The following is a 21,005-nucleotide window of genomic DNA, read 5'->3' as shown; positions in this document are numbered from 1 at the left end:
CGCCGTGTTCATGCCATAACTTCTGCACCTGGATTTTCCTGTCATACGAAAGGTTTAATGTTTATGTACCTGAGTGGCAACAAGCTTTCCACTTCCTCTCATGTAATCGATCTATTTGTATTTTCCACTTTGCTGAAATTCACATGTTTATATTTTGACACGGAAATCCTCCGTTTTCTTTTTTTTCGTTTCCTAGATTGGGACCCGAGCTAACATCTGTTGCCAATCCTTTTTTTCTTTTTCTTCTTCTTCTCCTCCTCCCCAAAGCCCCCTAGGCTATAGTTGTATGTTCCAGTTGTAGGTCCTTCCGGCTGTGCCATGTGGGACGCCTCCTCAACGTGGCCTGATGAGCAATGCCATGTCCACGCCCAGGATCCAGACCGGTGAGACCCTGGGCCGCTGAAGCAGAGCACGAGAACTTAACTGCTTGGCCCCTCCATTTTCAAAATTATTGCCATACCGTTTCATGTACTCTAAAAGGATCTTTCTAAGCATGATAAGAGAATAAATGACAGATTTCACTGCATAAAATTAGAAACAGAAAAACATCATAAACAAAGTTAAAAGGCAAACAACTAGAGAAACATAGCCTCACAAATAGTTTTGAAGTCAATGCAAAAAGATAAACAAAAATGGGGGCTGGCCCGGTGGTGTAGCAGTTAAGTGGCACGTTCTGCTTCGGTGGCCCAGGGGTCGCTGGTTCGGATCCTGGTGTGGACATGGCACCGCTTGGCAAGCCATGCTGTGATAAGCGTCCCACATATAAAGTGGAGGAAGGTGGGCACGGATGTTAGCTCAGGGCCAGTCTTCCTCAGCAAAAAGAGGAGGATTGGTGGCAGATGTTAGCTCAGGGCTAATCTTCCTCAAAAAATAAAAAAGATAAAAACAGAAAAATACAAAAAGAGTGTGAACACACAAAATAAATTCACATGAATTCACAAGAGAAGAAACTCAACCAATTAAACATGAAAAATATTCTACTTCATTGGATTTAAAGAAATGCAAGCTAAAACAAGACCAAGACATCATTTAAAGAAGACACAAAAGCTGGCCAAATTCAACATTCATAATGATAATATTCAGTGTTGGTGAGAGTACTGGAAACAACATTTTTAGGGTCTAGTTTGGGTAGGAGTGTAAATTGATAGAATTTTTCTAAGGGTAACTTGTTAATATGTATCAAAAGCTGAAGATATTTTTGTTTCACCTATCAATTCTGCATTTAGAGACTTATTCCACAGAAATAATTGAGAATCATGAAAAGATTTAGGGAAAACCAGAGGCAATGTAGATGTCTGACAATGGAGGATTGGTTAACTTCACGATAGCAGGTACAAACCACAGAAAAATGAAATATTCCATAATCACTGACGATTACATCATCAAATTACATTTATTGACATGGAAAATTATTGAGGGGAAAGAACAGGTTCCGAAGGGTGTATCTCATATGCTCCCATTTAAACACGCACACGCACACACTCACACGTACACACACGCATACACATACACACTCACAGACCCTGTGTTGGATCCAGGTTTTGTGGGGCTACTGCAACTTTGAGGGTTTTCTTCAAGAAAAGAAATGCAAAATTATGGATACAATTTAGGTTCCAGTGTGAATCTATGTTAGGATGAGAAGGGAAATCATAGCAAACTACAAATTTTTGAAAGCTGTATATACCACAAACACCACAAAACTCCCGAAGTCTTATGTGATGCCTGGCACCGCTCTGTCCTGGAGGTGAGGGACCCTGAAGCTTAAGCTTCACTAGCATGGGACAAAAGTCAGGATGGCAACATACCAAAATGAACACACCTGACGTGTAATTACAAAAATAAAGGCTACTTTAAAAATCAGTAGGTCTCAGCAGTTGGTAGACTTCTTTTCCGTTGTCATAAAATAAATCTTACCCCAGCACAGATTTGTAACCCAGCTACCCGTTACGCAACGGGGTGAGGGTTCCCGCGAGTCTGTCACTGTTTGGTCTGTGGGAGCCAGACAGGAGGCAGGATGACCGTGCACAGTGAGGAGAGCTGTCTTTGTTGCTGGCAATGTTGGCATTGCTCAAGAGAAGAGGCCCTGGAAGACCCTTCCTTGCATAACAGCTCCACCCCCAACCTCTGCTTAGGAGTTTTGTGACCTAGGGAAAGCCACTTACCCTCACCCAGGCTGAGCTTCCTTCCCCGGGGACGAGGATGGGATCTCCCTAAGGGACTGAAGGAGGACTAACATGCTAACACACCCAGAGGGTTTGGCTCAGCATCTGGCACAGAGGAAGGATCTCAGCTTCCTCTGCAGGTGCAGAAACTCAGAGCAGAGAGAGGGCAAGTAACTGCGCAGTGTCGCGGCACTGGTCTGGGGGCAGAGCCGGCAAAGCGCCCAGGTGTCCCCCAGTCTGCGTTCTCTCGCTGCCCTTCCCAGACTGGTGGCAGGGATGCCCAGCTCGTGCACCAGAGTCAGTGGCTTTACTGGGAGGGAGTCCTGTGTCGCGTAGTCAGAGTATAAGCACAAGGACATAAGCAAGAGGGATCAAGAATTGAACTAAATTTAGACTCTGGGGTGCGGAAGCCCTTCCAAGGCTTCGGGCTGCCGTGGCGGCGATGCGAACCAGGAGGGGCTGGCTGCCGTAACAGACAGCCCTGCGGCTCAGTAGCTTCACACGACAGACCTGCACACCTTGATCACGCAGCATCGGACAGAGGCTCCTGGCTGGTCCCCTCCTGGGCAGCTCACCTCCCAGAGTGACTCAGGGATCAGACCCTGGCATGGTGAGGCTGGCTGTCTGTTGCTCCTGAACAGAACGCTGGCCTTTGGCAGAGCCAGAATTCAAATCCAGGTCTCACTGACTCAGGGTTTTCAGCCTCAGCGCTATTGGCATGTCAGACCAGGTGACTCTCTGTTGTGGGGCCGTCCTGTGCATTGCAGGGTGTGTAGCAACATCCCTGGCCTCTACCCACCAGAGGTACTAGCCCCTGGCCCTCACCAAGTTGTAACAACCAGAAATGCAGAAATGTCTCCAGACGTTGCCAGATGTCTCCTGGGGGTAAAATCTTCCTGCCTGAGAACCACTACTCTGGCCCCGGAGTGGATGGCAGACATCATTATGACCATGCACGTAGGACTCCTTTGTTGGGGAAGGTTCCAAACCCTGGCATCGATCTCTAACCTAATCTGGAAAGGTAGGTGAGCTCCATTTTCCTGCTTTACGATGAGAAGGACAAAGCCTGTTCATTCATTCTTTCTCTCAATAGACAATGGCTGAGCACTGACTGAATACCTAACCCTGATGTGGCCTCTGGGGATAAAGCACAGAACACAAAAATTTCCATCCTCCCAGAGACCTGCGGTAGGGGAGGAGTCAAGCCCAGCTGATGTCTGAGGGAAGAATGTTGGCAGACAACAGCCAGTGCAAAGGCCCTGGGGCCTCCTTGGAAGGCTAAGGAGCAGCAAGTGTGGCCAGAGTGGAACTAGGGGCAGTGATGAGGTCAGAGGGCAGTTGGAAGGAATAGTGTGTGGGATGTCTGTGGTGACTTACCCAAGACCATTTCTAGTAGCAGTGCCAGGATGCCAGCTCGAAATTCGAAGCTCCCATTTCTAGCTAGGTCAGGTTGCATCAGCCATTTTTTCCTCTGCATGGGCGCTGTCTAGAGTCCTCACCTGAGCCTGTGACTCACCTGGGCTGGGCCAATGCTTGTGGGAGTTGAGGAGGGCAGGCTGTCCTATGTAAGTGGAGGTCTGTGGGCCTTGAACTGTGTCCTAAGTGGCCTGTGCTGAGCACGGCCTTCTCTCAGCCTCTTCCGTGGTGGAAGCAGCACGATGGTGCTCCCTCTGCTGCTCCTGGTCCTCCCTGGGGCAGCCTGCATGTTCTCCCTGGGGGTTGGGCTGTGGGTCGTCTGCAGCCAGCTCCTCACTGCTGACATCCCTGCGGCGGTCGGCCACCGCGTGAAGCTGTGGGTCCTGCACTGCCTCCTCGAGCTGTTGATGACATGGGTGAGTTTTGCGTTTGATTTGTGCCCTCGTCCTAGGGCTAAGGAGGGAGTTGGGAAAGCACATGCTGGAAGTTTCTAGATCAACTAACATTAAAATCATAGCGGTGGTGGCTGACAGTATATTCGCAAACCTGAAAAATCCTATTAGGTCCCCCGTGGTTCTCAACCTCTTCCCGGTGCTTCTCAAGCTGGATTGGGCTAATGGACACAAAATTCAAAGAATTTCTTTCTCAGTTAACAGGAAAAAAGGGAGGCCGGCCCCCGCTCCCCGCGCCCTGCCTCCCGGCTTACTGTCTTCACAGCGTTCCCCACTTTGTGAAGCTGTGAAGATAGGAATGAATTTTTCTGGATTTGGGGCCCCCAATACTAGCTACCTGCTAGCTAGAAAAAGCCAACGACAAAATAAAGAGACACATAGCAAGTTAGTACGTTAGTTCAGATGAGAAAACTACAGAATGGGACTTTAAATATTTATATATATTGTTGCTTTTGAGAGACGGAAAACCTGTTTATGGAATATAGTCAGATTCTCCTCGTCGTTCTTGGTGTGTGTCATTTAATAAAATAGTGTAAATAGATCATGGTGAGAATCATGTGGTGGTTGACCATAACGTGTTTTTTTTAAAGATTGGGCTTGAGCTAACATCTGTTGCCAATCTTCTTCTTTTCTTGTTTTTTTGTTTCTTCTTCTCCGCAAAGCCTTCCAGTAGATAGTTGTATACTCTAATTGTAGGTCGTTCTGGCTCTGCTGTGTGGGACACCGCCTCAGCGTGGCTTGAGGAACAGTGCTAGGTCTGTGCCCAGGATCCGAACTGGCAAAACCCTGGGCTGCCAAAGTGGTTAAGCAGGACTTAACCCCTTGGCCACAGGGCTGGCCCCGTGCATAAGCTTTAGCTACACTTTTCCAGAGGGCTGACAGAAATCAAATATGGAAAATACTTTTCTTTTCTTTCTTTCTTTCTTTTTTTTTTTTTCCTGAGGAAGGTTGTCTCTGAGCTAATATCTGTGCCAGTCTGCTTCTATTTTGTATGTGGGACACCACCACAGTGTGGCTTCATGAGTGGTGTGTAGGTCCGCACCTGGGATCTGACCGCACGAACCCCAGAACCCCAAAGAAGACAGTATGAATTTAACCACTACGCCATCAGGCCAGCCCCTGTCATCCTACGTATTTTATTTGATATATTCAAAACATTCTGCGACAAGGTCCATAGGCTTCATGAAAAGCCAGAATGGCCTTGGCACAGAAAAGGGTTAGGAACCACTGGGGAGAGAGTGCCCTGGGGAGAGCCCACTTTATTTGTTTGTTTTTATTTTTTATTATGCTGACTTTCAGACATATCTCAAAGGGGACAGAAAGGTATAAAAAAGGCCCCCATGTACCCCCTACAGCTTCCAGGATGACTGACTCCAGCCAGTCTTGTATCTGAGCCCCCGTCTTTTCCCTCATTCCTACTTTCTTATGAATCAGATCCTGGACACTGTATTTCTTTACCTAAAAATATTTCAATAGGTGTCTCTAAAAGATAGGAGCTGCCTCCTATCCCTTTTAAAAAAATATGTGGTTATCGTGTCTTAAAAATGGCAACAAAGGCTTGGGCTGGCCATGTTGGCTAGGGGGGTCCCAGGGGGCCGCCCTGGGAAGAGCTGTCCCGTCCAGGCTGAGGTGGGAGGAGTTCCAGATAGAGGGACTCGAGGGGTAGCCAGGAGCTTGGTTTGTAGGGTTGGGGTGCCCGGGATCCAGGGAGAGAGGACAGAGGGAGGCCAATGCTGCGGCAGCGGGGGCCCGGACGGGGCAGGTTTTCTGCAGGTGTGTGGGGGGCACAGAGGGGGTCGAGAGCTGGGCTGTGGTCCAGCCCACCCTCTGTCCCTCTGCAGGGGACACGTGTGGCCGGAGGACCCCAGCGCAGCACACGCTGAAGCTCTTCCCGCCACTTTTTCTCTTCTCTCGCCGACAGGGGAGGATTTTTGAGAAGCTGAGAATCTGTTCTATGCCGGAATTTGTCCGTTTCGTGCATGATCTGCAGCCGCTAAAGAAGGACCCGGATGTCAGGGTCACCGACCTCCGCTACGGGACCATCCCTGTGAGGCTGTACCAGCCCAAGGCATCCTCCTGCACCCTCAGGCGCGGCATCGTGTTCTACCACGGCGGCGGCGGCATCCTGGGGAGCTTGAGTAAGAGTCCTTCCCTCCGACCTCCCAAACTCGGCAGGACAGCCCCAGAGCCGAGCTGGCGGACGCCCTCCCCGGCCCGGGGCGGCGCTCCATCCCTCCCGGGGCCGAGGAGCTGCTCTTACAATGGGAGCAGCAGGGCGGTTAGAGGTCCCAGGTCATTCAGGACCTAGAGATATGGAAGGCGCTGATCTTCTTCTGGAAGGAAAGAGATATATATACAGATAGATGGAATATGTCTACATATGTGTGTATCTGTGTATCTATGTATATATACACACATATGAAATTCACATAGCACCAAATGAATCAAAGTGTGCAATTCAGTGGCATTTAGTTCATTCACAATATTGTGCAGCCGCCCCCTCTGTTTGGTTGAGAATAAGGATTTTTTTAAAAGTGAAAATAATGAAAACACATCCTTTTGTTTCATATCTGGTATTGCCTGGGACAAATTCTGGTACATGCAGACAGGAGGACCAAAGATTAGAGGAAAATGAGTGAGAGAAAAAACTCAAAATGGAGATAATTTTATCATCTTGATTTTTCTCTCCTGTGAATTAGGGGAAAAGCCACCTTTCTGGTGCTTTCTAACCTGTGGAATGCCAGGGTCCCATTGCAGCAGGCTTTGAGAATAAGGGAGTTAGTGCAACTGTGGGGCTGTTTGGTCTGCCTAACGAGGGGTAGTAACAGCCAATATTTATTAATATGAGTCTTTCCATGACAGGCACCGTGGAAGCCCTCTGTGTGCACTGTCTCATTGAAACCCCCATCAGCCCTATTATTACCGTTGCCCCCATCTTACAGGCGAGGAAGTCAAGCCTCGGGGAGGTGAAAGGACTTGGCTGCACAACTTCAGCTCAAGCTGAAAGGGGCCAAGTCGGGATTTGAACTCGAGTCGGAGGCCAGAGCTCACATCCTGAGCAACTGCGCTCCATGGCCAAACAGCTTCTCAGATATTTCGGATGAACTGTAGACTCGGTTGGTGGCGGTGGCGGTGGCGGTGGCGGTGGGGCATTTTAGAGAAAGCTGTTCAGCCAGCACCGCGGAGGAGAAATAGCGAGAAGGTAGAGAGGCAGGCCGCTTGACAGCCCGGAGAAAACCTGCCAAATTTAGTGTGAATCCACCGGAGAGGTCTGTCTGTCGGGGTGGTCAGCGAGAAGGGGGCAGCTGATGGCGGCTGTGCAGGAAGCCCACCTGCCGTCCTAGTGAGTGTGAAAAACCTTTCATCTTCCAGACACTCACCATAGCATATGCTGTCATTTGTCCAAGGAGAGTGACGCCGTGCTTCTGGCAGTTGGGTGAGTAAAGGGAGGATGAGGGTCGGGAAGCCAGGAGCGCTGGAGGACCGGGCTGGGAGGCAGGACTCAGCGGCCAGCAGGGAGTTGGTGGGACCTCAGGAGCAGGGCATGGCCTGTGAGAAGCCAGCAAGGAGGAGAGGAAGGGAGATGGGGAGACAGACAGAGGCAGAGGACAGGTGCTCCTTCCTGCAGGGAGCCCTCGGGTATGTTCAAATGTGGGCGTTTCTTTTTTTTTTGAGTTCATAATAGTTTACATCAATGTGAAATTTCAGTTGTACATTATTTCTTGAGTGTCACCACATAAGTGCTCCCCTTCACCCCCTGTGCCCACCCCCCCCCCCCTTCCCCTGGTAACCACTGAACGGTTTTCTTTGTCCAAGTACTTTACTTGTTTCTATTCCACATATGAGTGAAATCACCTGGTGTTTCTCTTGCTCAGTCTTGCTTATTTCGCTTACGATAATTCCCTCCAGGTTCATCCATGTTGTTGCAAATGGGATGAATTTGTCTTTTTTTCTGACTGAGTAGTATTCCATTGTATATGTATACCACATCTTCTTTATCCAATCATCGGTGGATGGGCACTTGGGTTGCTTCCATGTCTTGGCTATTGTGAATAGTGCTGCAATGAGCATAGGGGTGCATATGTGACTTTGGATTGTTGATTTCAAGTTGTTTGGGTAGATACCCAGTAGTGGGATAGCTGGGTCGTATGGTAGTTCTATTTTTAGTTTTTTGAGAAATCTCCATACTGTTTTCCATAGTGGCTGCAGCAGTTTGCATTCCCACCTGCAGTGTGTGAGGGTTCCCTTCTCTCCACACCCTCTCCAACATTTGTTATTTTTAGTCTTAGTGATTATAGCCATTTTAACAGGCGTAAGGTGGTATCTTAGTGTAGTTTGATTTGCATTTCCCTGATGGTTAGTGATGTTGAACATCTTTTCATGTGTTTATTGGCCACCTGTATATTTTCTTTGGAAAAATGTCTGTTCGTCTCCTCTGCCCATTGTTTGATCGGGTTGTCTGCTTTCTTATTGTTCGCTTGTGTGAGTACCTTCTATATTATGGAGATTAACCCCTTGTCTGATATATGATTTGCAAATATTTTCTCCCATTTGGTGGGTTGTCTCTTTGTTTTGATCCTAGTTTCTTTTGCCTTGCAGAAGCTCTTTAGTCTGATGAATTCCCACTTGTTTATTTTTTCTTTTGTTTCCCTTGTCTGAGAGGACATAGTATTTGAAAAGATCCTTTTTAGTTCGATGTCAAAGAGTGTATTACCAATATTATCTTCCAGTAGTTTTATAGTTTCAGGACTTATCTTCAAGTCTTTGATCCATTTTGAGTTTGTTTTTGTGTGTGGCATGAGATAATGGTCTATTTTCATTCTTTTGCATGTGGCTGTCCAGTTTTCCCAACACCATTTATTGAAGAGACTGTCTTTTCTCCATTGTATGTTCTTGGCACATTTGTCGAAGATTAGCTGTCGTAGATGTGTGGTTTTATGTCTGGGCTTTCAGTTCTGTTCCATTGATCTGTGTGCCTATTTTTGCCCCAGTACCATGCCGTTTTGGTTACTATGGCTTTGTAGTATGTTTTGAAGTCAGGGATGGTGATGCCTCCAGGTTTGTTCTTTTTTCTCAGGATTGCCTTAACAATTCTGGGTCTTTGGTTGCCCCATATGAATTTTAGGATTCTTTGCTCTATTTCCCTGAAGAATGTCATTGGGATTCTGATTGGGATTGCATTGAATCTGTAGACTGCTTTGGGTAGTATGGACATTTTAACTATGTTTATTCTTCCAAACCGCGTGCATGGAATGTCTTTCCATCTCTTTAAGTCATTATCAGTTTTTCTCAGTAATATCTTATAGTTTTCATTGTATAAGTCCTTCATTTCCTTGGTTAAACTTATTCCTAGGTACATTATTTTTTTCGTTGCGATTGTAAATGGAATTGTATTCTTGAGTTCTCTTTCTGTAAGTTCGTTACTGGAGTATAGAAAAGCAACTGATTTTTGTAAGTTGACTCTGTACCCTGCCACGTTACTGTAGTTGTTAATTATTTCTATTAGTTTTCCAATGGATTTTTAGGAATTTTCTTTATATAAGATCATGTCATCTGCAAACAGCGAGAGTTTCACTTCCTCACTCCCTATTTGGATTCCTTTTATTCCTTTCTCTTGCCTAATTGCTCTGGCCAAACCCTCCAGTACTGTGTTGAATAAGAGTGGTGACAGTGGGCATCCTTGTCTTATTTCTGTTCTCAGGGGGATGGCGTTCAGTTTTTGCCCATTGAGTTAGATGTTGGCTGTGGGTTTGTCATATATGGCCTTTATTGTGCTGAGGTAATTTCCTTCCATCCCCATTTTGTTAAGAGCTTTTATCATAAATGACTGTTGGATCTTGTCAAATGCTTTCTCTTTGTCTATTGAGATGATCATGTGGTTTTTATTCCTCAATTTGTTGATGTAGTGTATCACGTTGGTTGATTTGTGGATGTTGAACCACCCCTGTGTCCTTGGTATGAATCCCACTTGATCGTGATGTATCATCCTTTTGATGAATTACTGAATTCAGGTTGCCAAAATTTTGTTGAGAATTTTTGCATCTGTGTTCATCAGCGATATTGGCCTGTAGTTTTCCTTTTTTGTGCTGTCCTTGTCAGGCTTTGGTATCAGAGTGATGTTGACCTCACAGAATGTGTTAGGAAGTGTTCCATCCTCCCTAATTTTTTGGAATAGCTTGAAAAGGATAGGTATTAAAACCTCTCTGAAAGTTTGGTAGAATTCCTCAGGAAAGCCACCTGGTCCTGGGGTTTTATTCTTTGGGATGCTTTTGATTGCTGTTTCAATCTCTTTCCTTGTGATTGGTCTATTCAGATAGTCTGTTTCTTCTTGATTCAGCTTTGTGAGGTTGTAAGAGTGTAAGAATTTATCCATTCCTCTAGATTATCCATTTTGTTAGCATATAGTTTTTCGTAGTATTCTCTTATAATCTGTGGTATTTCTGTGGAGTCTGTTGTTATTTCTCCTCTTGCATTTCTGATTTTGGTTATTTGAGCTTTCTCTCTTTTTTTCTTTGTAAGTCTGGCTAGGGCTTTGTCAATTGTATTTATCTTCTCAAAGAACCAGCTCTTTGTTTCATTGATCCTTTCTACTGCCTTTTTTGTTTCAATAACATTTATTTCTGCTCTGATTTTTATTATTTCTCTCCTTCTGCTGACTTTGGTCTTTGTTTGTTCTTCTTTTTCTAATTCAGTTAGGTGTAATTTGAGATCATTTATTTGGGATTTTTCTTGTTTGTTAAAGTGTGCCTGTATTGCAATGAATTTCCCTCTTAATATGGCTTTTGCTGCATCCCATATGAGTTGGTATGGCATCTTACCATTTTCATACGTCTCCAGATATTTTTTGCTTTCTCCTTTAATTTCTTCAATGATCCATGGCTTGTTCAATAGCGTGTTGTTTAGTCTCCACATCTTTGTCCCTTTCTCAGCATTTTTCTTGTAGTTAATTTCTAGCTTTATAGCATTGTGATTGGAAAAGATGCTTGTTATTATTTCAATTTTCTTAAATTTATAGAGGTTTGCCTCGTTTCCCAACATATGGTCTATCCTTGAGAATGTTCTGTGTGCACTTGAGAAGAATGTGTATTCTGCTGTTTTTGGATGGAGTGTTCTATATATGTCTATTAAGTCCAGCTGGTTTAGCTTTTCATTTAATTCCACTGTTTCCTTGTTGATTTTCTGTCTGGATGATCTGTCAAATGATGTGAGTGGGGTGTTGAGGTCCCCTACTCTTATTGTGTTATTTTTGATATCTTTTCCTAGGTTTGTTAATAGTTGCTTTATGATCTTTGGTGCTCCTGTGTTGGGTGCATAGATATTTATAAACGTTATTTCTTCTTGATGAAGTGTCCCTTTGATCATTCTATATTGGCCCTCTATTTCTCTCTTTACCTGCCTTATCTTGAAGTCTACTTTGTCTGATATAAGCATTGTGACACCTGCTTTCTTTTGTTTGCCATTAGCTTGGAGTATCGTCTTCCACCCCTTCACTCTGAGCCTGTGTTTGTCATTGCAGCTGAGATGTGTTTCCTGGAGGCAACAAATTGTTAGATCTTGTTCTTTAATCCACCTCGCCACTCTGTGTCTTTTTATTGGAGAATTCAATCCTTTTACATTGAGGGTGATTATTGATGTATGAGGGCTTAATGCTGTCATTCTGTCACTTGTTTTCTGGTTTTCTTGCATTTCCTTTCTTTCTCGTCCTGTGTATTTTGGTCTACCCATTGACTTATGTGGTTTTTTATGATGTGTTTCTTTGTTTTCTCCTTATTTATTTTTTGTGTCTCTGTTCTGCATTTTAGGTTAGTGGTTACCCTGAGGTTTGTATTCAGAATCTTGTGTATAACATAGTCCATTTTCTGATGGCCTCTTATTTCCTTAATCTAAACTGATTCTGTCCCTTTCCTCCTCCCCTCCTAAGTTGTTTTTCTCATATCTTGTTCCAACCTGTGTTGTGAGTTTGTGGTTAAAGTGAGAAGACTGTCTTTGTTTTTGGTGTTTTCCTTCTGTTTAGCCTAATGCTATAGTTGAGTATTTGCTATCCTATTCTGAGTCTACCTATTTGTCTCCTTACTCTGTGTTTTGTGGCCCCTTTATCCTTTTTCTTCTTTGTTCAGATATGAGGGCCTTCTTGAGGATTTTTTCTAGGTGGGGGTCTTGTGGCTATGAAGTCCCTTAGCTTTTGTTTGTCTGGGAAAGATTTAATTTCTCCCTCATATTTGAAGGATATTTTTGCTGGATAGAGTACTCTTGGCTGAAGATTTTTATCTTTTAAAGATTTGAATATGTTACTCCATTCTCTCCTAGCTTGTAAGGTTTCTGCAGAGAAATCCACTGAAAGTCTGATAGGGATTCCTTTGCAGGTTATTTTCTTCTCCCTTGCTGCCCTAAGTATTCTTTCTTTGTCATTCATTTTTGCCACTTTTACTACTATATGCCTTACAATAGGTCTTTTTACATTGACAAATCTAGGAGATCTGGAAACTTCCTCCTCATGTATTTCCCTCTCATTCCCTAGATTTGGGCAGTTCTCTGCTATTGTTTCTTTGAACACGCTTTTCATTCCATTTTCCTTCTCTTCACCTTCTTGAATACCTATAATTCTTATGTTGCATTTCCTCATTGAGTCAGATATTTCTTGGAGACTTTCTTCATTTCTTTTTAGTCTTAGTTCTCTCTCCTCCTCTGTCTGGAGCATTTCAACATGTCTATCTTTGATTATGCTGATTCGCTCCTCTCTGATGTCCACTTGAGCATACAGGGAATGTGTATTTTGTTTTGTCTCTTCCATTGTGTCTTTCATCTCTAATATTTCCAATTGATTCTTCTTTATAGTTTCAATCTCTTTCGTGAAATAGCTCCTGAACTTGTTGAATTGCTTCTCTATATTCTCTTTTACTTCATTGAGTTTTTTGATGATAGCTATTTTGAGTTCATTGTCGTTTAGTTTATGTATTTCTGTGTCCTCAGGACTGAGTTTGGGTGCTTGTCATTCTCTCTGTGGTCTGGAGATTTGATGTAGTGCCTGATGTTGGAAGGACAGGTCTTTCCCATTCTGGTATTATTCGGTTGTAGTTACAGCCTATCGCCACTCAATGGAGGTCAAGAGCCGCATATTCTGAGCCCTCTACCTTCAGCTGAGATGGCGGGTAAAGATCGGGGGAGGGGTGCTTTCTCCTGCGTGCAGTCCTGGGTTTCTAGATCAGCTCTTGCTATCTGGTCTCCTTGGGTTTTGGCTTGATGAGGTTCCCCCACACAAAAGCTCTTGGCCTGTTAGAAGGCTTCTCTCTAGGCTGCAAGGGCCCTACGGAGTCCTGGGTGACCCCACAGATGCTCGACCCCTCTCCCACTCCTTCCCTCATGGATCCTCCTGCGGCAGCAACTGCAGTCTTTAAGGGAGGGAGCAAAGTTCTCTCTTACCCTGTTCCAGCTCCTCCAAGTGGGGCTCCAGGCTCTCTACTGTCTGTTGTGTGGCTGCGTGTCTCTCCGAGGATTTTTGTGCTGTTAGGGTATTTTCTGTTGGAATATGGTTGCTCCTTTTTGTCATATGTTGCAGGGGAGAGAGTCCTGTGCCAGCTCATTCCGCCATGACACTGATGTCACTCTCTCCAAGTCTGGGAATTTTTTGCATTGCATCCTCTGGAAGCTGGATGGGGGGTGGTCTTTCTTAAGCAGCTCAGGTGCAGAGTTTCACAACCCAAGTGCTTCTGGGCAGATTTCTCTTTGTAGGGAGATACAGCCCTGAGTGTTCCAGACACTCAGCACCTCCCTCCACTAAATGCCCTCGATGCTCTGCGCTGTGACCAGGACAACTGCAAACACTGCCGCATCATTTCCAAGTGTGCCCGAGAGGGAGGTCCACCCTGCTGAGATCCTCCGAAGAAAGTGAGAAAAATTCACAAGCTGCTCTCTCTCCTAACTGACCCCAGGGAGTCATCCACCTGATCTGGAACCTCAAGAGGTCTTGGTGGATGTGAAGCAGGAGAGACCTGGGGCAGCCCCCGCCCCGGGCCCCCATGTCAGGCAAACTGAACACATATGAGGAGCAGTCACTGTAGTGGTGTGGCCTCGTCCTCCCGTCCTGCTGCCTGACGCATCAGCACCCAGGGCGGTTCCTCCTGATTAAGCTTTTTGGGCAGTCTCATTTAAAAGCACATGCCGTAAAAAAATACCAATTGCCAATGTCTCGCTGAAGACAAATTTTCCAGCTTTCTTGTGGCACAGCTAGTTGAGTAGCTGAGGGAGAGAGACCTGGAGAAATGCCTCACTTTACAATTCTCGGCTCCAAATCCATTTCTGCAGTGGGATGGAAATCTTATTCTGATTGTGGGCCACTATACGCCTTACTGTTCTGCTTGTGCTGAGCCAAGAGATCCTCTGTAGAATATACTAGCAAATCTCTGCAAGAAAGTTATTTTATGAATCCAAGGGAGACAAGGTTTTGGACTTGAAAACATTGCTGTCCCGGCATGAATCGAGGGTAGCTTAGAATAAGACGCATCAGAATGGAAATGGCTGGCAGCATTTCCCTAGAGTATTTCTTTTATTTTTTTTAAGTTTTTAAAATTGGAGGCCAACATTTAAAATGGTGAAATTTCAAGCCAGCCCTGACAGCCTAGTGGGTAAGTATGCTCCACTTTGGCGGCCCAGGTTCAGTGCCCGGTCGTGGAATCATACCGCTCATCCATCATTAGCCATGCTTGGGTGGCAGCTCACATAGAAGGACTTACAACTAGAATATACAGCTATGTACTGGAGCTTTAGGGAGGGGAGAAAAAAAGAGGAAGATTGGCAAGAGATGTTAGCTCAGGGCGAATCTTTCCCAGCCAAAAAACAAAATGGTGAACTTTCTCACAAAACTCAGTGTCAAAAGTTTGGAGAAAACCAGAAGTAAGACCAATGAGTCATTGAAGTAGTAATTAGTAAAAGTTTATTGTGCACACATCAAAAAGACAGTTTGCAAACCGGGAGCAATCAAAGCCAAACATGGAATGAGGTCAGGGTTACTTTGCTATAAAGCAGCTTGCCTCGTGTGGGAGCCAAGACTTCTTGTTCTTCATGGGGATCGGTCACAATATTAGAATTTTATTAAATGAATGGGGAGGGGTGTCAGTGGTTACCTGGTATCAATTTTGGGCAATCGTTTGAATTTCACTTATGATTTTCAGAGGCGTAAGCAAGAAGGGACCCAGGTCAAGCGAGCCTTGCTTGTCTTGCAAAACAAGATAAGCTTTGTTTGCATAACTAAACTGGTTTTGTCTGCTCAGGGAATTTTCAAGTCTGGTCTCAGTTTGTGTTTGATTTCAACTCTGGATTTCTGGAATCTCTCGAAAAATGGTAAGGCCTAACAATGCCAGGCTGGCGTACTGGCATGGCCACAGCCCGAGCACAGAGCAAAGGTCTAGAGTGGGCGTGGCTGATCATGAGGCTGCCCGTGTGTGGTGTCTGTGGGCCCCTGGTGGCACTGAAGTCTACGAGATCTTCCCACGCCACCTGGGTGCTGGGCGGGATTAATGAGAATCTAAACCCAGGCCAGCCTGGAGTTTCTCAAGAATGGATCCTACACACGGGGAACAAGTGTGAGTCAGGTAGGGTCAGAAAGCTGGGGCTCCTGTTGGTGATACTTAAGTCGTTGACCAGTAGGTGAGTGATAGGGCTCTATGGTCACAGCCTGACCCCCAAGTTGGCATTGAGTTGGGGGAATAGCAGCTACCACTTGCTGAGCCGATGCGCCAGGCACTGAGGGCTTTGTGTCTATGGCCTCATTTAAGCCTCACGCCTTAACCGCACCTGCTCAGGCTTCAGAAAGGGAAGTTAGTGGAAGAAATTAGGGCTAAAGGATGCTAGACACAGGTGTTTTTGGCTCTGCTGGGGTGAGGAGTACAAACTGTGTCCCTTGATTCTTTTCAGATACCGCAAGTCGCCCCAGCATAAGTCTCCAGTGCCGATAAGAGACTGCCTTGCAGCCACCATCCGCTTCCTGAAGTCTCTGAAGACGTACGGAGTGGACCCAGCCCGGGTGGTGGTCTGTGGCGAGAGTGCAGGAGGGGCAGCAGCAGCATTCATTTGTCAGAATCTTGTGGACAGTCCCGATCTCCCCAAGATCCGTGCGCAGATCCTGATCTACCCCACCCTCCAGTGCCTGGATTTCCAATCCCCCTCCTACCAGCAGAACAAGAATATCCCACTGCTCAGTCTGAGTTTCCTCTTCTACTGTTTGTGTAGTTACCTGGACATCAGCCCCTCCTGGAAAAGCACTGTCTTGAAAGGGGCCCACTTGCCTGCCGAGGTCTGGGAAAAGTACAGAAAGTGGATAGGGGTAGAGAACATACCTGAGAGGTTTAAGAAGAGAGGCTATCGGTGGATGCCCCGTGAGCCCCTGAATGAAGATGCCTATCAGGAGGCAAAGTTCATGCTGGATTTAGCAAACTCGCCGCTGCTTGCAGAAGATGAAGTGGTGTTTCGACTCCCCGAAGCTTGCATCGTGAGTTGTGAGTATGACCTTCTCCGGGACCATTCGCTGTTGTACAAGAAGAGGCTGGAAGACCTGAGAGTCCCAGTGACTTGGCACCACATGGAGGACGGTTTTCACGGAGTGTTTGCCACCTTTGATATGGGCTTCTTGTCTTTTCCCTGCTCCTCGAGGATTATGAACGCTGTGGTCCATTTTCTAAAGGGGTTGTGACCATCTTTCCTTCTGGCTGCAGTTACAGGAGTGTGGGTTCTGCCATCATCTGGTTCCCCACGGGGCTTTATGTTGCTGACGTAGTGAGCTGAGTGGGGGTCGGGAGGGTGTCGAGTTTGCTATCTCCTTCTTGCTCTAGATTCTAGAATCGCAGAATGCATGTTTCTGATGTCTAATGGGAGACAGATTTGGGGGGAAGGGAGTGGCTCTCTGTCCGTGTCCACCGTTAGGAAAATCTGAGCTGACAATCTGCAGTGGCCATTTGCAACAGTGAATGAGCATGTAAGGGCTGCCCACGGCCTCCTGAGGGACAGTTCAGACTGCCCTTGCGAGTCCAGGCTCTGGTATACGGGAGTACCCACTTGACTGGCCTTGGAAGAGCCCAGGGCCGGCGTGTGCAATCTCATGGGCCTTTTCCAGTCTGGCTAGAGGGAAGGACTCTGAGGTTCTAGACTGCGGGGTGGAGGTGAAGAAACTGGCTTCCCCCCTCTGGGTACAAGGTGACACTTTCCCTGCTGTTCCTCAGCCTCTGAGCTCAGTCTTGATAGCCAGGCTGGAAGAGTTAGGACAGAATCAATAGCTTTTTCATGGTGGTTGGCATGCTGAGCAGACCAGAGCTGCCTGACTCGGGGAGCTGTGGAGCTCTTCGGGTCAAATTTAGGCTTCCAACCGAGGGCCTGGAAGCAAATTTAGAAGCGTCAGAAGAGGAGAGTTGGGAGGAAAGCTGAGTTCCAAGTCAGAGACCCATGAAGACTGAGTCTGACAAACTCAACTGTGTCCACAGTGGGAAATGAAGGGAGGGCCAAAGTTACTGAAGATGTGTTAGTGAGAGCGATTTATGTTTTAAGACACAGAATCAACTCAAATTGACCTAAATCAAAAAGAGAATGTATTGGCCGCTGTAGCTACAAATTCCCAGCATAAAGCAGACAGAGTTTGATCCAGGACCTCAGCGTGACCAGCTGCCTTGCCATCTTTCCTCGCTCTGTGCTCCTCTGTGTGCACCTCACTTTCACCTCTGCGGATGATGGCCCGAGCAGCTCCATGCTTACGTTCTCTCAGAGTCAAGCCCATTATTATGGACTTGCCCCCTTCTCAGCATTTCCAGCAGAAATTGCATTGTAACTTGATGGTTCTATGGACTTTCTGAGTCTTGTGTCCAGCTGCCATAACCAAAGGAATAGAATGTCCTGACTGACCAGGCCAAGTCCCATGCCACCCTTGGAGTGGAGGGTGCTTGCCCAGAATGTGGGGGAGGGAGTACTTCCCTCATGTCAGTGCTTACACTGCTGCAGGAGACACCAATGCTTACTCCACTGCGTGGCCATCGCACGTCCTCTAGCATAGAAGCCAAGTTGAATCCTGAGTCACGGTACTTGGAAGTGGCAAGAGATGTCAAGGACTGCTGGGCAAGTTGACCACCTGCCCCTTAGGAATAAAAATTCCTTTGAAAGGAATGGCCCAGCCTTCCATGCTGGTCCCACCTGGTCTTCAGGAGGGCTGCTCCTGGACGGCCAGCAGCTTTTATAGGCCAAGACGCAAGTCCACTGCACAAAGGGCCCACGTGCCCTTAACTGGCTTTCAGTTGAATGCTCGCGCAGAAACGTAGGACAGAGAGGAATCCTGGAGGGTGGCTTCTCGATCCGTTCACAGTAGACCGCCAGGTGGCTCTGTTGGAGAAATAGAAACAGCTCAGTGAAAGCACAGAGTTTGGTGGCCACTCAGCCCTTGGGGAGGATTGGAGGCTGAGGACCACGGTCCCTTCTGAGATAGGCCTCTGAGTTGAGTCTGGGGAGGCTCCCTTCCTGGAGCGTGGCTTTGGTGTTTCATCCCTGCCTCTGGAGATGGGTGGAGGGACGTGAGCTGACCTTCTGGAAAGCTGAGTGATCAGCTCTTCTACTGTAGGGTGGCAAGGTGGGTAAGTCACTGGAGGACCATGCCCAGTGGAGATGAGCGGGTGACACGTTAGGGGCAGGAAGCACCTCTGGATGGGTTCATTTCTAAGGCTGCTTCCTTCTGCAGATTGTGGGAGAGATGAAGCACTTTCACCTTCACTGGCTGGTTGGGTTGGTTGATTTGGGGACCAAGTCCTCCACTCCTCTCCTTTGCCGCCTCATCACTCTTCTTCCTGCAACTCATTCTTGGGGCTCAGGGAATGGAAAAAGCATAGGAATGAATGTTCACTGAGAGCCAACTACAGGCCAGGCACTGTTCTTGGCCGTATGAATTTGCCACCTTGTGTGTTCTTCACATGAATTCCGCAACGTGGGTATTCTCAAGCCCATTTTACAGATGAGGAAATTGAGGCCCAGAGAGATTAATAACAACACTCATTTCTTGTCTCTTTCCACTCAGGCTCAGGCCCAGCAGATTGCATAGCTCGTCCACGTGGTTGGCCAGGTGCTGTGCACTGCAACCTTGATCTGTTTCACAACAGCCTGTTTCTGCCATGCACCTTGGCCCATTAGCCCATAATTGCAGCTGTTTTCTTTCCTGTGTTTCAGGATTAAAATGAAAGACACACCTTAGCCACATGACCTTATCTGAGTCGCTGACATCCAGCTAGGTGCCAGCTGCTGTCTGATCTGAATCAGGTGGATGGAATCAAGGATTTCTGCCATCGCGTTTTCTTTGCTTTCTTGACTGTCATTTGCGTTCTCTAGTTCTGAATGACTTTAGGATTGGTCACTGTAGGCCCCTCCTGGGATGCACAGCTGCTGGGCCCGGCTAACACCACTCAGGGGAGATGGACACCCACACACGTTTAAGCCCAGACACTCTGGGAATATTTACTCAGTAAATTCCCGGGACTTCCCTGGTAAGATCTGCCAGTTAGATCAGGGCAAGTGCCATCTGATAAAGGACAACAAGTTGCATCTCAAACTGCTTTCTTTGGTCAGTAGGCCATTGAGGACAAGTTTTTAGGGGGAAGTTGCAAAAGTGGCAAATTTGTCTAGGCTGGTCTTCGCCCTACATCCTTTTGGTGTTTCTCTCAGCTCCTCCTTCCCCCTCCCTGCCCAGGACCTCCCTGCCTTTCTGACCCCAAGCTTTGTCTCCCTCTCCCCCTGCACTCTCTGCTCCAGAGTGACCACGTGCTCTCTCCTCTTAACCCTGGGCTGGTGTGGGCTCCTATAGGTCAGGCTCTGCTGCAATGACAGAGCCCCGCAGTCTCAGTGGCTCATGACCGCAGAGGTCTATTTCTCGCTCACGCTCCACATTACACGGCCCTCGCAGGCCGCTACAGCTCTGCTCCCCGTACGTCTACTCTGGAATCCAGGCCAAGAAAACAGCCTCTATTTGCACGACCTCCAGTCTCTTGTGGCAGAGGGAAAAGGACACGGCGAGTCACACACTGGCTCCCCAAGCCTCTGCTCGGAAGTGGTGCTCATTGCTTCTGCTCACCTGTCTTTGGCGAGAGCGAATCACATGGCCAAGCCCGACACTGATGGGCCAGAGATGAAGAACCCTCTCCAGAGAGGGGCAGCAGCCCTTTGTGGACAATATTACCGCTTAGCACACTCTCAATCATAGTATTTCCATTTCCATTCTACCTTTTTAAAAATTAATCTTAAATTATATGTGATCCACAAATATATTCTCCTTTTAAACAAAACCTTAAAATACTAGAGATAAGACTAAAATCCCTTCGGACCACACTCCCTGAACTCTGTTCCCTTTTAGCTGGATGTTTCCACTTTCCACTGTTTCTTTTTTTGGGGGGGCGGGATGTGAGGTCTTCCAAACCTTAAAGCCTGTTTCTATGCTTTTATATACGAATATGTATCCATAGAAAATATAGAGTATTATTTTCTGGGATGACTTTGCTGTATGTTGATACATAAAAGATATTATTCTATACATGTTGTGCTACTTGAATCTTTTCTTTTCTTTTTTTGCTGAGGAAGATTCTCCCTGAGCTAACATCCATTGTCAATCTTCCCCTTTTTTCTGCTTGAGGAAGATTAGCCCTGAGCTAACATCTGTGCCAATCTTCCTCTATTTAGTAAGTGGGTTGCCACCATGGCATGGCTGATGAGCAGTGTAGGTCCGTGCCCGGGATCTGAACCTGCGAACCGGGCCACTGAAGCGGAGCACGTGAACTTAACCACTATGTCACTGGGCTGGGCCCCCTACTTGAGTTTTTTCACTCAACCACATATCTTAGAAATCTAGCCTAGTAAACTATGTAGATTTATCTGACTCTTTTTAGCTCCTGTGCACTATTCCATGGGATGGTTATATTACAGTTCTTACCCGTTCCCTAGGGGTGGACATATTTGGTCTCTTTCC

At 46.6% G+C, this 21,005-nt stretch overlaps 1 protein-coding gene across 1 annotated transcript; it reads left to right on the top strand.

Moving 5' to 3' along the window:
* Positions 1–3,619: 3,619 nt before the first annotated feature.
* AADACL3 (arylacetamide deacetylase like 3) lies at positions 3,620–20,573 on the top strand. The gene is made up of 4 exons (XM_001489626.5): positions 3,620–3,994; positions 5,952–6,168; positions 7,403–7,466; positions 15,941–20,573. Exons 1-4 carry the CDS (start codon positions 3,821–3,823, stop codon positions 16,713–16,715), a joined length of 1,230 nt encoding a protein of 409 aa, XP_001489676.4. The 5' UTR covers positions 3,620–3,820; the 3' UTR covers positions 16,716–20,573.
* The last annotated feature ends 432 nt before the right edge of the window (positions 20,574–21,005 follow it).

Source organism: Equus caballus, chromosome 2 (genome assembly GCF_041296265.1).
Source record: "Equus caballus isolate H_3958 breed thoroughbred chromosome 2, TB-T2T, whole genome shotgun sequence".
NCBI classification, from domain to species: domain Eukaryota; kingdom Metazoa; phylum Chordata; class Mammalia; order Perissodactyla; family Equidae; genus Equus; species Equus caballus.
This window is presented reverse-complemented; position numbering and strand designations above follow the sequence as displayed.